We start from the raw sequence: 14,667 nt of genomic DNA, 5'->3' as shown, positions 1-14,667 counted from the left end.
TCCCCCCTACCCTCTCCCCTCTTCCTCTTCTTCCTCCCCCTCCTCTCCTGCTTTTCTGTGTCTGAAACATGTTTAACCTCCACACTAATTACCTCTCTTCATTCTGTCCCCTTCTCTCTCCTCCTCCTCCTCCATCCCTCCATCCTCCATCCTCCACACTCCCTCTCTTCTACTCAATAGTGTTTCCTTCCCCAGAGTCCTCTGATGTTCAAGGACCAGATGCAGCAGGATGTGATCATGGTGTTGAAGTTCCCCTCCAACTCCCCGGTGACACATGTAGCAGCCAACACCCTGCCACACCTCTCTGTCCCTGCCGCTGTCACCGTCACCTGCAGCCGACTGTTCGCTGTCAACCGCTGGCACAACACTGTCGGTGAGGGTACTACACACACACAGAGGCCAGAAAGCACAGACCAGAACACACATACTCTACCGTTCAAAGGTTTGGGGGTCACTTAGAAATGTCCTTGTTCTTGAAAGAGAAGCACATTTTTTCGTCCATTAGAATAACATCAAATTGATCAGAAATGCAGTGTAGACATTGTTAATGTTGTAAATGACCTGTAATCGAACCCATAAGTGCTGATGCCCCAGATACTCAACTAGTCGAAAGAAGGCCAGTTTTATTGCTTCTTTAATTAGAACAACTGTTTTCAGCTGTGCTAGCATAATTGCAAAAGGGTTTTCTAATGATCAATGAGCCTTTTAAAATGATAAACGTGGATTAGCTAACACATCGTGCCATTGGAACACAGGAGTGATGGTTGCTGATATTGGGCCTCTGTACCGCTTCCAGCTACAATAGTCATTTACAACATTAACAATGTCTACACTGTATTTCTGATCTATTTGATGTTATTTTAATGGACAAAAAAAAAGTGCTTTTCTTTAAAAAACAAGGACATTTCTAAGTGACCCCAAACTATGAACGGTAGTGTACACGCACGCACACACACACACACACACACACACACACACACTCATAGGCCAGAACACACATGCTCTTGTAAAACTAATTGCGTGTTCCACCACATGTGCTACCTACCACAGCAGTGGCCCTGTAAAACCCCTCCTTATCAACCAGGGCTAACTTACACAGCCTGGGTCTGTAGCAGCCTGGGTCTGTAGCAGCCTGGGTCTGTAGCAGCCTGGGTCTGTAGCAGCCTGGGTCTGGCAAACAGCCTGGGTCTGTAGCAGCCTGGGTCTGGAACAGCCTGGGTCTGGGTCTAGCAGCCTGGGTCTGTAGCAGCCTGGGTCTGGAACAGCCTGGGTCTGGAACAGCCTGGGTCTGTAGCAGCCTGGGTCTGTAGCAGCCTGGGTCTGTAGCAGCCTGGGTCTGGAGCAGCCTGGGTCTGGAGCAGCCTGGGTCTGGAGCAGGCTGGGTCTGTAACAGCCTGGGTCTGTAACAGCCTGGGTCTGTAGCAGCCTGGGTCTGTAACAGGCTGGGTCTGTAACAGCCTGGGTCTGTAACAGCCTGGGTCTGTAACAGCCTGGGTCTGGACAAACCATTTTAGGAGCCATAAGAGATAATTGTGTTACATAAACTTTGCACAGTGACAAGTCACGCCCCTGAGTGAGGTCAGAGAGCGTGTCAGCCTGATGGAACCATCCTTTCGAACAAACTGGGTTAAGGATTAACATGTCAGACCAGAAAAACGTTGAGATGCAGCTGCACATTTAAAGTGGTCTGAACTTTGAATATCAACACGAGGTAGAGATGATAAACTCACCTCTCGGACAATCACTGGTACGGCTGATTAGCTTCGAAAGCAAATTTAAGTGGGACCATTCTACTAACGTTTCTCTGCTCAAACCATCATATTACGTTACTCTCACCACCCCACTGGGAACCATCGACCCGGCTGGCTAGCCTATCTTCATAGAAGCATCTTCAGGAGTGAATGGAAGAAAAATCAATTGTAGTTCTGTTCAGGACTACACGGCAAGTCACCAGATACCGGAAACTACAGAGAAGAACAACAGTAGAAGACTTGTTGGAACCATTTTGGAACAATCAGAGCCTTACAAGCTTGCCACGTAAAGGCCCAACCCCCTTTCTTGGCCCTGTCCACCGAGAGAGATCTGGCATTTCATGTAAATACATTCATGATTTCTTGCTCAAAGAGGGTGGCGGTTCATGTGTAAAGTATATGATTACTGTAAGTGAGAGTAGTTTCTAAATGTACCAAGGTTGTGTCTCTGCCCATCTTTGCCCCCCATCCCTCGATCTCTTTTATAACAAGCAGCCATATTGTTGTCATCCCGCCAGGGACCTGTTTTTAGTGTATAAAGTGTGTATGTTTATCCTGTGTTACCATTTAATTAGCTAGTAAATAATTAATTAAATCAACTTGTGTTGGACTGAATAAGTAAGGCTCTGGTTTTTGCAGATGCAAGGAGGTTACGAATGTGCAGAACAATGATATGATACACGGTTATGATGAATAAGTTGACTGTTTATAGACGTGATAGGTAAAGACCTTTAGAGTTTAATTCGGGAGATGGTAACTCTTTAAAGAACCGCTCTCATGGTGCCCCAGATCCTAATGAGTTAATTGTTACACGATTCATTGAATAGGGTAACAATTAAACATATTTAGGTAATTAGATAAATAACAGTCAGGTTAATGTTAAAGTCAAGCCACGACAATATCTACCCACCATGCTACACCCCTTGGTCAGGTAAAGAGCGACTGAGTGCTTCCACATGTTGGTCCTCAGGCATGAGTGAACAACATTACCCTCCAACGCTCTAAAGAAAAAAAAACACACACACACACGCAGGTGCACACACACACACACACACATTCACACACACACACACATTCACACGCACAAACACAAACACACACACACATGCACACTTCTCAGGGACCAAACTCACCTCAGGGTCAAGGGTCACCTGAAAGCTTACTGGGAAATTAGGCTGCAACTGCACCAGATTCTCTTCACACTTCCACATCTGTCACCGGAGCGCGCACACACACACACACACACCGAGTTGAGGACCAGAGTGTAGCCTTACATTCTGTCGTTAAGGACCACAGCTGCAACTCCAATGTTCTTCTGTTGGAGAGAAGAAAAGGGTTCTGGGTTCCAACAATAATGAGCAGAATAATAAGGGCTTCATATTCCCAGCATACTGCTGTGTTTCTGCCCTCCAGAGGATCATAGCTCTACTCAGCCTGACAGTCAGGAACTGAAATCAATAAGCTTCATGGAAACCTTCATGAACCAACCTCTAACCATGGAGCAGGTGTTCAGGGTGTGTGTATGTGTGTGCGTGCATACTTGTGTGTGTACCTGCTTGTGTGACATACATGTGAAATGTGTGTGTGTGTGTTTCCAGGTTTGAGAGGAGCGCCAGGTTACTCCCTGGAACAGGCCCACCACCTGCCCATAGAGATGGACCCTCTGATTGGTGAGTGTAACCCTGAGGCCAGGCCAGACCATTGTACTGAATACTGACTAAGTTATCCTTCTGATTGGTGAGTGTAACCCTCAGGCCAGGCCAGACCATTGTGCAGAATACTGACTAAGTTATCCTTCTGATTGGTGAGTGTAACCCTGAGGCCAGGACAGACCATTGTACTGAATACTGACTAAGTTATCCTTCTGATTGGTGAGTGTAACCCTCAGGCCAGGCCAGACCATTGTGCAGAATACTGACTAAGTTATCCTTCTGATTGGTGAGTGTAACCCTCAGGCCAGGCCAGACCATTGTGCAGAATACTGACTAAGTTATCCTTCTGATTGGTGAGTGTAACCCTGAGGCCAGGACAGACCATTGTACTGAATACTGACTAAGTTATCCCTCTGATTGGTGAGTGTAACCCTGAGGCCAGGCCAGACCATTGTGCAGAATACTGACTAAGTTATCCCTCTGATTGGTGAGTGTAACCCTGAGGCCAGGCCAGACCATTGTACTGAATACTGACTAAGTTATCCCTCTGATTGGTGAGTGTAACCCTGAGGCCAGATCAGACCATTGTACTAAATACTAACTAAGTTATCCCTCTGTGTGGGTGTGTAGCCAACAACTCTGGGAGTAACAAGCGTCAGATCACAGACCTGGTGGATCAGAGCATCCAGATCAACACACACTGCTTCGTGGTTACCGCCGACAACCGCTACATCCTGGTCTGTGGCTTCTGGGACAAGAGTTTCAGAGTCTACTCCACCGAGACAGGTAATACTAACTACCATGGTACTACTCGCTACTATAGTACCACCATAATACTACTACTATACTACTGTAGTACTATACTACTACTATATTACACTGTACTACTTCCACACAGTAGGCCTAGACACAAAGTTTTAAATCATAATACTGTCTCTGTGCGGGTGAGCTGACCCAGATAATAGTACAGACCGTATAATACTACTACCTTATTACTACTGTACGTCTACAATACTTTATATTGCTCTCTCTGTCCTGCAGGTAAGCTGACCCAGATAGTGTTTGGCCACTGGGACGTGGTGACGTGTCTGGCCAGGTCAGAGAGCTACATCGGGGGAGACTGCTACATCGTGTCAGGGTCCAGAGACGCTACTCTGCTACTGTGGTACTGGAGCGGACGACACCACATCATAGGAGACAACCCCAACAACAGTAAGTCTGAACACACACTTACATGCACACACACACAAACAGACAGAGACAGACATACACAAACACACACACAGACACACACACAGTGTAACAGTCCTGTCCATGAGCTGAAGCCAGTAGTTGCCCTCTGTTCAAGGGTAGAGAGAGGAAGCTCTTCATATGAGCTCAAATGAATTACAGCACTTCGTCGTGGAGCTGTAGTTCATCAAGGTAGATTATTATATTAATAGAAGCATTCTTTGATCAGCAGTGAAAATTCTGGTTTCCACTCTTGTTATGGAATGATGGACAGAGACAGGGAGCGGGGCTGATTCCAGAATGAATCAGTTGGACTGCCTTTTGATTTCTATAGGCGGGCCCGTTTTTTTTTCTTCAAATGTTGTTAATGGTTTAATAGTTTTCAGCTGTGCTAACATAATTGCAAAAGTGTTTTCATTTAGCCTTGTAAAATGATAAACTTTGACTAGCTAACACAATGTGCCATCGGAACACAGGAGTGATGGTTGCTGATAATGGGCCTCTTGTACGACTATGTAGATATTCCATAAAAAATCAGCCACTTCCAGCTGCAATAGTCATTTACCACATTAATAACGTCTGTCTACACTGTATTTCTGATCTATTTGATGTTATTTTAATGGACAAAAAAAATGTGCTTTTCTTTAAAAAAACATGGACATTTCTAAGTGACCCCAAACTTTTGAACAGTGTGTATGTAATGTTGAATTAATAAAAATCAACAATCAAAGGGCAAACAATTCACACAATGAAACAATGACTGTGCAAGATTTGGCAAGAGACAGCAGAGAACATTCTGTAGAGTTTAGTGCATGCCCCTCCTTCTTGTACTGAGGACACATTATCTAAACCCATTTAAGATGCTATTCACTGACAGATGCAACTCAATGTTCAGCCTGGCCTATAGCCGCGCACGGTGCACGAATTCTGGCTTCGCAAATAAGCATAGGCTATTTAAAAAGAAGGAGCCAATGATGCTCTGTGGCTAAGTCAAGCTCTCTGGTAAAGACTTTTAAATGATTTTATTTAGACAGGAGTAATTATATCATTTTTACGTTAGGGGAAGCCAGCCTCCGAACAGTGCACTGTGCACCCGTCAACTTTCCTTTCTAATGTTCAAGTGGCTGAAACCAGAGATCTGTATATAATGCCTTTCAACAAGTTTAGGTCTGCATATTGTGCCCATAGAAACGCATTGGGCTAATTCCTCGCTGCAGAAACTAGCGGACGAAACAGCGCCACTCGGTCTTACTATATGTAGCCCGTGTTTCTGATGCTGTCTGGCCAGAAAAAGTATAACATACCATAGTCCTTTTGCACAGACAGCGTCAGATACATGGTCCACACATACAGAGACAGAGGGGTGCTGTTTTGCTCACTCAGGTGCTTTATCTGAGATTAATGCATCTTTCTGTCGGTGCGCATCTCAGTCAAATAAATTATCATTATTTCAATATTTTATTTGGTTGGGGAAGGGCGGGCCAGGCCCCCTGGATCCCGCACATAACACCGGTGTGTGTCACTTGCGTTCCAGTAAATACTCCAGATGTCTTGCTATTCAGCTCCAGAGTGTGATTTGATTTCTGCTGCTCTTCTCACTTAGTTCCTCATACTCACTAATTATCTGTGTTCAAAACAACCACTTCACCATTTGTCTGGCCTGTGTGTGTGTGTGTGTGTGTGTGTGTGTGTGTGTGTGTGTGTGTGTGTGTGTGTGTGTGTGTGTGTGTGTGTGTGTGTGTGTGTGTGTGTGTGTGTGTGTGTGTGTGTGTGTGTGTGTGTGCGTGTGCTGTGCATCTACTGGTGTCACATGAGGCTGTGGTTGAGGTGAGTGTTTTCTCATTATCTTTACTGAAGATAATTAAGAATTTCAGCTTGGTTTGTTCCAATTAATAGAGGGTGCTGCAGCACTATACTGCAGGAGAAAACACTCCCGTGGTACACACACACACACAAACACACACACACACACACACAAACACACACACACACACAATGCTTACTGTACTGTGCACCTTCCCTAACAAAGGAAGGTTTCTTCTATGGAGAGAACTTCAACTAATCATATTCCATATCAATCAAACCAGGATGTTTGATATCAGTTTTTTCAGATTGAACATTTAATAAGTTCTTCACTATAGATGACCACATAGTGGTCTTCAGTAGCTACCTACTGTACCAGTCAAAAGTTTGGACACAACTAGGGTTTTTCTTTATTTTTACTTTTTTCTAAATTGTAAAATAATAGTGTAGACATCAAAACTATGAAATAACACATATGGAGTCATGTAGTAACCAAAAAAGTGTTAAACAAATTAAAATATATTTTAGATTTTAGATTCTTCAAAGTAGCCACCATTTGCCTTGATGACAGCTTTGCACACTCTTAGTATTCTCTCAACCAGCTTCACCTGTAATGCTTTTCCAACAGTCTTGAAGGAGTTCTTACATATCATTTTCACTTGTTGGCTGCTTTTCCTTCACTCTACTGTCCAAGTCATCCCGAACCATCTCAATTGGGTTGAGGTCAGGTGATTGTGGAGGAAAAGTCATCTGATGCAGCACTCCATCACTCTCCTTCTTGGTCAAATAACCTTTACACAGCCTGGAGGTGTGTTTTGGGTCATTGTCCTGTTGAAAAACAAATGATAGTTCCACTAAGTGCAAACCAGATGGGATGGCGTATCACTGCAGAATGCAGGTTAAGTGTGCCTTGAATTCTAAATAAATCACAGACAGTGTCACCAGCAAAGCACCATCTCACCTCCTCCTCCATGCTTCATGGTGGGAACAACACATGCAGAGATCATCCATTCACCTACTCTGCATCTCACAAAGACACAGCAGTTGGAACCAAAAATCTCCAATTTGGACTCATTACACCAAAAGACAGATTTCCACCAGTCTAATGTCCATTGCTCATGTTTCTTGGCCCAAGCAAGTCTCTTCTTATTATTGGTGTCCTTTAGTAGTGGTTTCTTTGCAGCAATTCGACCATGAGGGCCTGACTCAGTCTCCTCTGAACAGTTGATGTTGAGATGTATCTGTTACCTGAACTCCATGAAGCATTTATTTGGCCTGCAATTTCTGAGGCTGGTAACTCTAATGAACTTATCCTCTGCTGCAGCAGAGTTAACTCTGTGTCTTCCTTTCCTGTGGCGGTCCTCATGAGATCCAGTTTCATCATAGCGCAAGATGGTTTTTGCGACTGCACTTGAAGAAACATTCAAAGTTCTTGATATTTTGGCTGACCTTCATATCTTAACGTAGGGATGGACTGTCATTTCTCTTTGCTTTTTGAGCTGTTCATGCCATAATATGGACTTGGTCTTTTACCAAACAGGGCTTTCTTCTGTATACCACGTGTACCTTGTCACAACACAAGTGATTGGCTCAAACGCATTAAGAAGGAAAGAAATTCCACAAATGAACTTTTAACAAGGCACACATGTTTAAGTGAAATGCATTCCAGGTGACCACCTCATGAAGCTGGTTCTGAGAATGCCAAGAGTGTGCAAAGCTGTCATCAAGGCAAAAGGTGGCTACCTTGAAGCATCTCAAATATAAAATACATTTTGATTTGGTTACTACATGATTCCATATGTGTTATTTCATAGTTTTAATGTCTTCACTATTATTCTACAATGTAGAAAATAGTTTAAAAAAATAAGAAATGAGTATGAACGAGTATGAACGAGTATGAACGAGTATGAACGAGTATGCGTGTCCAAACTTTTGACACTTTTGGTACTGTATTTGAGCTATTTAGTTGTATTATTAATAAAGCAGTTAATCATAATTTACGATACAATTTTAAGATGAACAATAATACTTTTTGTCAGACTTCAGTTCACAGCAAATCTAGGTAGGAGAGTATTATATGATTCATATATGACAGAGTTGAAGATGTTGTAACCCTTGGCAGGAAGAGGACAGTGCCCTCTAATGTACACCAGCCTGCATGTGTCCTTAAACACCTCATGCCTCATTTATCAAAGGTCCGTGCCCAGTCAGCCCACAGAAATGACTAAAGCTTGCCTGCGCCAGTTATCCCACAAAGGTGTTTTATCAACATTTATCAATGTTGAACTTGATGGGAAACTTTGCTTATCTCCATGCAAATCTCAGATCAGGAGTATTTACCACGTCAAGGGGTTGATCAACTGTATTGCAAGCAAATATTGTTATTTTGAGGGAAATGGAGGCGTTTGATACACAGGAATGATAATAATGGTAGGCTAATAAAAACATTAAAACATATGCCTAATGATGAAACAGATGCATTTTCCATTGGTAAGGAGATGTCATGTAGACTATTATTCCCGCTACAAAACAAATATTAGGCTACCATTTATCCGTTGCTCAGAATGTAGTGAGAAATGTACGCATTCTTGATAAATGAGGCCCCTGGTCATTAAAATTACTTCCAGCTCAATCCCCCACCTGCCTCTCAGGCCCAGCCCGGCCCATACCACTGCAATGTGAGGCAGGGTGGGGAGGTTGTGTTGGCTGGCTTGGGGGGGCTCAGTGTAGGTTGATTGAATCTTTTGTAGGGCAGGTGAGCTGGATGAGTCCGTGGTCTCTGGAGGCCTCACACTGTCCTGGAACTGACAGGTCTGTTCTGGTCCTACCCTCTAAGGGACTGGAGAAGAGAGAGGGGTGAAAGGGAGGAGAGGGGAGAAGAAAGAGGGATGAGAGGAGAGAGGAAGGAAAGGACATATGGGGTGAGAGGAGAGAGGGGTGGAAGGGAGTAGAAGGGAGGAGAGGAGAGAGGGACGAGAAGGGGAGAGACTCCAGGTGTCCAGGACCTCCCTTCACTAGCCTCTCCCCCAGCCGTCATCAATCATGGGACAGTGTGAGGGGAGGGTGGTTGGGGAAGGGATGATTTGCCGTCACAACATTTATATGACAATTGACAAGGACCTCGCTAGAAGCAGCTGGGTGGGTGTCACTCTCACAATGTCTGTGGTCAGTTATTTATCAACATAACAACACATTTGAGTCCTGATGAATGCTCTTATTTCAGAAAGTTACATTCTTCTCAATCGCTCCTAATAAGTGCATCCCCCAGTGAAGTGCGCTCTGTTGCAACGATCCCAAGCTATGGTATGTTGTCCTTAATAAAACCCAACTGTTGTGTTCCAGGTGACTACCCGGCACCACGAGCTGTGCTGACCGGCCATGACCATGAGGTGGTGTGTGTCTCTGTGTGTGCCGAGCTGGGACTGGTCATCAGTGGAGCCAAAGGTCAGCAGAGACAGCCTGAGTCCCAAATGGCACTCTATTCCCTGTGTAGTGCACTTCTTTTGACCAGGGCCCATATGGCTCTGTTCCAAAGTAGTGCACTATCTCCTTCATCTAATAATAATGATTCATCTGGTTTATAAAGTGCTTTTCTCGCACCCAAGGCACTATAGAAAGAACTACTATAAAATTGAAGTCACAGTATTTTTAAAAAAACATACACTATATAAAAAAATTATTTGGACACCCCTTCAGATTAGTGGATTTGGCCTGTCAGCCACACACGTTGCTAACATGTGTATAAAATCGAGCACACAGCCATGCAATCTCCATAGATAACACTGGCAGTAGAATGGTATTACTGAAGGACTTTTAACACGGCACAGTCATGCGATGCCACCTTTTCAACAGGTCAGTTTGTCAAATTTCTGCCCTGCTAGAGCCACCCCGGTCAACTGTAAGTGCTGTTATTGTGAAGTGGAAACGTGTAGGAGCAACAACGGCTCTGCCACAAAGTGGTAGGTCACACAAGCTCACAGAACGGGACCGCCGAGTGCTTAAGCGCGTAGTGTGTAAAAATTGTCTGTCCTCGGTTGCAACAATCACTACTGAGTTCCTAACTGTTACTGGAAACAATGTCAGCACAATAACTTTTTGTTCGGGGCTTCATGAAATGGGTTTACATGGCCGAGCAAGCCTAAGAACACCATGTGCAATGCCAAGTGTCGGCTGAAGTGGTGTGAAGCTCACCGCCCTTGGACTCTGGAGCAGTGGAAATGCATGGAATTGCTTCCAGTGGCAGTTTGGAACTCAGTAGTGAGTGTTGCAACTGAGGACAGATGATTTTTACGTGCTGCACGCTTCAGAACTTGGCGGTCCCTTTCTGTGAGCTTGTGTGGCCTACCACTTTGCGGCAGAGCCGTTGTTGCTCCTAGACGTTTCCACATCACAATAGCAGCACTTACAGTTGACCGGGGCAGCTCTAGCAGGGCAGACATTTGATAAGCTGACAGGTTGGAAAGGTGGCATCCTATGACGGTGCCACGTTGAAAGTCACTGAGTTCTTAAGTAAGGCCATTCGTCTGCCAATATTTGTCTATGGAGATTGCATGGCTGTGTGCTCGATTTTATACACCTGTCAGCAACGTGTGTGGCTGAAATAGCCCAATCCACTAATTTGAAAGGGTGTCCACATACTTTTGTTTATATGGTGTATTTGAGTTGGCTGATAGGATTGTAATGTCACATGCCACAGTACATAGTTGAGTTATCTCAGTTAGGAGTGGAATGTTGAGTATCTCAGTTAGGAGTGGAATGTTGAGTATCTCAGTTAGGAGTGGAATGTTGAGTATCTCAGTTAGGAGTGGAATGTTGAGTATCTCAGTTAGGAGTGGAATGTTGAGTAACATTCTTGAAACAGTGTGTGTGCATACGTCCGTGCGTGTTCGTGTGTAACTCTATCTTGCTCTCCCTCCAGAGGGTCCGTGTCTGGTCCACACTATAACAGGGGACCTGCTGCGGGCCCTGGAGGGCCCAGATAACTGCCTGTGTCCCCGCCTCATATCAGTGTCCAGCGAGGGCCACTGTATTATCTGCTACGAGAGAGGACGTTTCTGTAACTTCAGCATCAATGGAAAACTACTGGCTCAGATGGAGGTCAACGACTCAACACGGGTAAGACCACAGACACAATATGTGCCTAGTAAAAGTCTACACACGCCTTACACAGTCTTCACATTTTACTGTCTTAAAATTAAATATAACAAAGGGATTCAATTGGGGAGGTTTTCCACCGATCTACAGAACCTACTCCACATTTTAAAAGTGAAAGAGAATTATGTAAAATTCTCCAAATGAATAATAATACATATATATATTTAAATTAAGATATCTTGATTGCATTCTTGATTGCATACGTCTTCACACCCCTTTTTTAAATCTGAATTGCTCAAGCTCAGTAAATTGTGTTTGTAATCATTGCTGGACAGCAGTATTCAAACTTAGTGCACTACATAGGGCCTAGGGTCTAAATATCTAAAGTAGTTTACTACATAGGGCCTAGGCTGTGATTTGAGGTAGATGATGTCGTATTTGTGATTTATTTTTGTTATTTATTATTATATAATTATTATGATGTGCTCCCTAGGCCATTATGCTGAGTAGTGACGGTCAGAACCTGGTGACAGGAGGAGACAACGGGGTGGTGGAGGTGTGGCAGGCCTGTGACTTCAAACAACTCTACATCTACCCAGGCTGTGATGCTGGTGTCCGCGCAATGGACCTCTCTCACGACCAGAGGTTAGTCCTGTTAGTCCACCCAGTTAGGTTGCCTCTACAACAGGATCAATGGCTTGTGTGTGTGTGTGCGTGCGTGCGTGCTTGAGTGCGTGCGTGCGTGCTTGAGTGCGTGCGTGAGTGCGTGAGTGCGTGAGTGTGTGTGTGTGCTTGCATGTGTGGTTGTAGAGCGGTATGTAGGCTGTAACACTGAAAGGGCCTGTGTGTTTCATGCTTGTCAGGGTACATTTGGGGAAACGGAACGTTCGCAGTTCAGTGAGCTTTGTTTTCTTTAAATAGAACCGGTTGCCATAGAGACACCGAAATTGCAGTGCAAGGTTCTGAAAGCACACTTGCCTTGGAGCAATACACAAGCGTCACTTTCCTCACACACACATACATACACACACACACCAGACACACACCACACACATACACACACACACCTATTGTGTTTATGTTAGTAAAGTAATGGGTCATATAGAGGTACATTGTGTTGATGAACATACTGCATTGTATGTGTGTGTGTGTCCCCTCCCCCAGGACTCTCATCACTGGCATGGCATCCGGCAGCATTGTGGCGTTCAACATCGACTTCAACCGGTGGCACTACGAGCACCAGAACAGATACTGAGGGTTACAGAGACAGAGAGGCAGTACAACATGGCCGCAGGTTTGGAGGACACCTGGAGTTAACCAACTACACAGGTTAGCTGCTGTTAACTACCGATACAAGTTAGCTAATTACGGTATAAGAGTTAACTAATGCTAACTAACCTCACAGGTCAACTACAAGTTAACAACAGGTTAACTAACTAACCATAAACTGTAGGAATACAGTGAGGTCTGCAATTATTGACACTCTTGATGAAGATGAACAATAATGACTGTATAAAATAAATAATTCTGAAACTGAGCTATATTATATGCTCCCAAAAATGTGAGAATTATATTATTTTATGTTAATAGAATTGCTTAGAGAAATAAATGTTGTTTAACAAGTTTTAAAAAACTATTCTCAAAAAGGTAGGAGTGAAAATTAAAGCTCCCTGAAGATTCTTATAAATAAAGTTGTCAAAAGTGTAGTATTAGGTACCATATCCCTAGCATGCAATGACTACATCATGTTTAGGATCCTACAAACTTGTTGGATGCATTTTCAGTTTGTTTAGGTTGTGTTTCTGATTATAGAATGGTAGAAATGAATGGTAAATAATGTATTCTGTCATTTTGGAGTCACTTTTACTGTAAATAAGAATATGATACGTTTCTAAACATTTCGTAATTAATGTGGATGCTACCATGATTACAGATAATCCTGAGTGAATAATGATGAGTGGGAAAGTTACAGAGGGTCAAAATCATACCCCCAAGACATGCTAACCTCTCACCATTACCAATAACACAGGAGTTTAGACTGTCTTGGGGGTATGATCTTTGACCTGTGATAATCTGAAGTACCCAAAAGGGCCACTAGATGTTGTGTGATAGATTACATAAAATCCTTAAAAGAAACCAAAATGCTGGTAGTTTATTGGCAAACTTTAAACATTTCCAGTAATACCCTCCCTTTGCAACCTATATTTTAATATATATATATATATATATATTACTTGTTAAACAAAATATCCCTTTCTCTGAGCAATTGAATTAGTTTAAAATAATACTTTTTTTTAAAGTATACAATATGGCTCAGTATTTGAATTATTTCTTTTATTCAGTCATTTTTGCTCATATTTATCAAGGGTGTCAATCATTTCAGACCCCAACTGTAGATACTAAGGCCTAGAAAAAGACAGGTTAAAATATAGGTTAAAAGACATGGAGAACAAATCCCTTCAACTGATGATCTTAGAAGAAGTCAGTTATAGTGCTACAGTGACAGTTTCTTTCAACACTGATTTTAAAACATGATTTTATTCAACTGGTCATATTTAAAACTGTGAAAAATACAATAAACAAACCTACGGTTAATAACGTTTATACAACATTTGTATGTCAAATACATATCAAACTTGGGACACTTTTCTAGGAAAAAAGGAAAAAACTGTTGTATATAAGGATGATGGAAAGAGTTTATTTCCAGAAAAGATTTGAAAAGAACAAGACGTCTCCATTTAGTCTCCATTTTGACAGTTGAACCATAATTCTCTGTTCCAAGCCGTGACCTGACTCCCTCACATCGTATCTTAGTGTGCGTCCAAAATGGTACCCTGCTCCCTTTATAGTGCGCATCATTTGATCAGGACTCATAGGGCTCTGGTCAAAAGAAAGGCACTATAAAGGGATTAGCGTGCCATTTGGGACGTAGATTAGTTGGTTTGTAATAATGACTGATAGTTGGTCTCCCATCACAGTAGTCTATTGATGTAGGTGTTCTATGTTAATTTGATCATGTGTTTACATGTCTGTAAGGGCAATTTCAGAACTCTACGTACTGTGTGAAATGTGTCCATTGTAATTGTAATTTGTTTCTTAATCACGTTTCACATTATTAGCAGGAAATAACAATCCGT

General features: G+C 43.1%; 1 protein-coding gene across 1 annotated transcript in view; it reads left to right on the top strand.

Moving 5' to 3' along the window:
• LOC112266105 (neurobeachin a) overlaps positions 1-13,788 on the top strand; it is a 255,505-nt gene extending 241,717 nt beyond the window's left edge. Inside the window, exons 47-54 of the mRNA XM_042296092.1 lie at positions 181-373; positions 3,350-3,421; positions 4,034-4,189; positions 4,445-4,615; positions 9,779-9,880; positions 11,355-11,551; positions 12,024-12,175; positions 12,695-13,788. Coding sequence (XP_042152026.1) covers positions 181-373; positions 3,350-3,421; positions 4,034-4,189; positions 4,445-4,615; positions 9,779-9,880; positions 11,355-11,551; positions 12,024-12,175; positions 12,695-12,785 — 1,134 coding nt within the window. The 3' untranslated portion in view covers positions 12,786-13,788. The remainder of the gene's footprint in view (positions 1-180; positions 374-3,349; positions 3,422-4,033; positions 4,190-4,444; positions 4,616-9,778; positions 9,881-11,354; positions 11,552-12,023; positions 12,176-12,694) is intronic.
• The last annotated feature ends 879 nt before the right edge of the window (positions 13,789-14,667 follow it).

Source organism: Oncorhynchus tshawytscha, linkage group LG13, assembly GCF_018296145.1.
Source record: "Oncorhynchus tshawytscha isolate Ot180627B linkage group LG13, Otsh_v2.0, whole genome shotgun sequence".
NCBI classification, from domain to species: Eukaryota; Metazoa; Chordata; class Actinopteri; order Salmoniformes; family Salmonidae; genus Oncorhynchus; species Oncorhynchus tshawytscha.
Note: the sequence above shows the minus strand (reverse complement) of the source record. Positions and strands in the feature narration are given on the sequence as shown.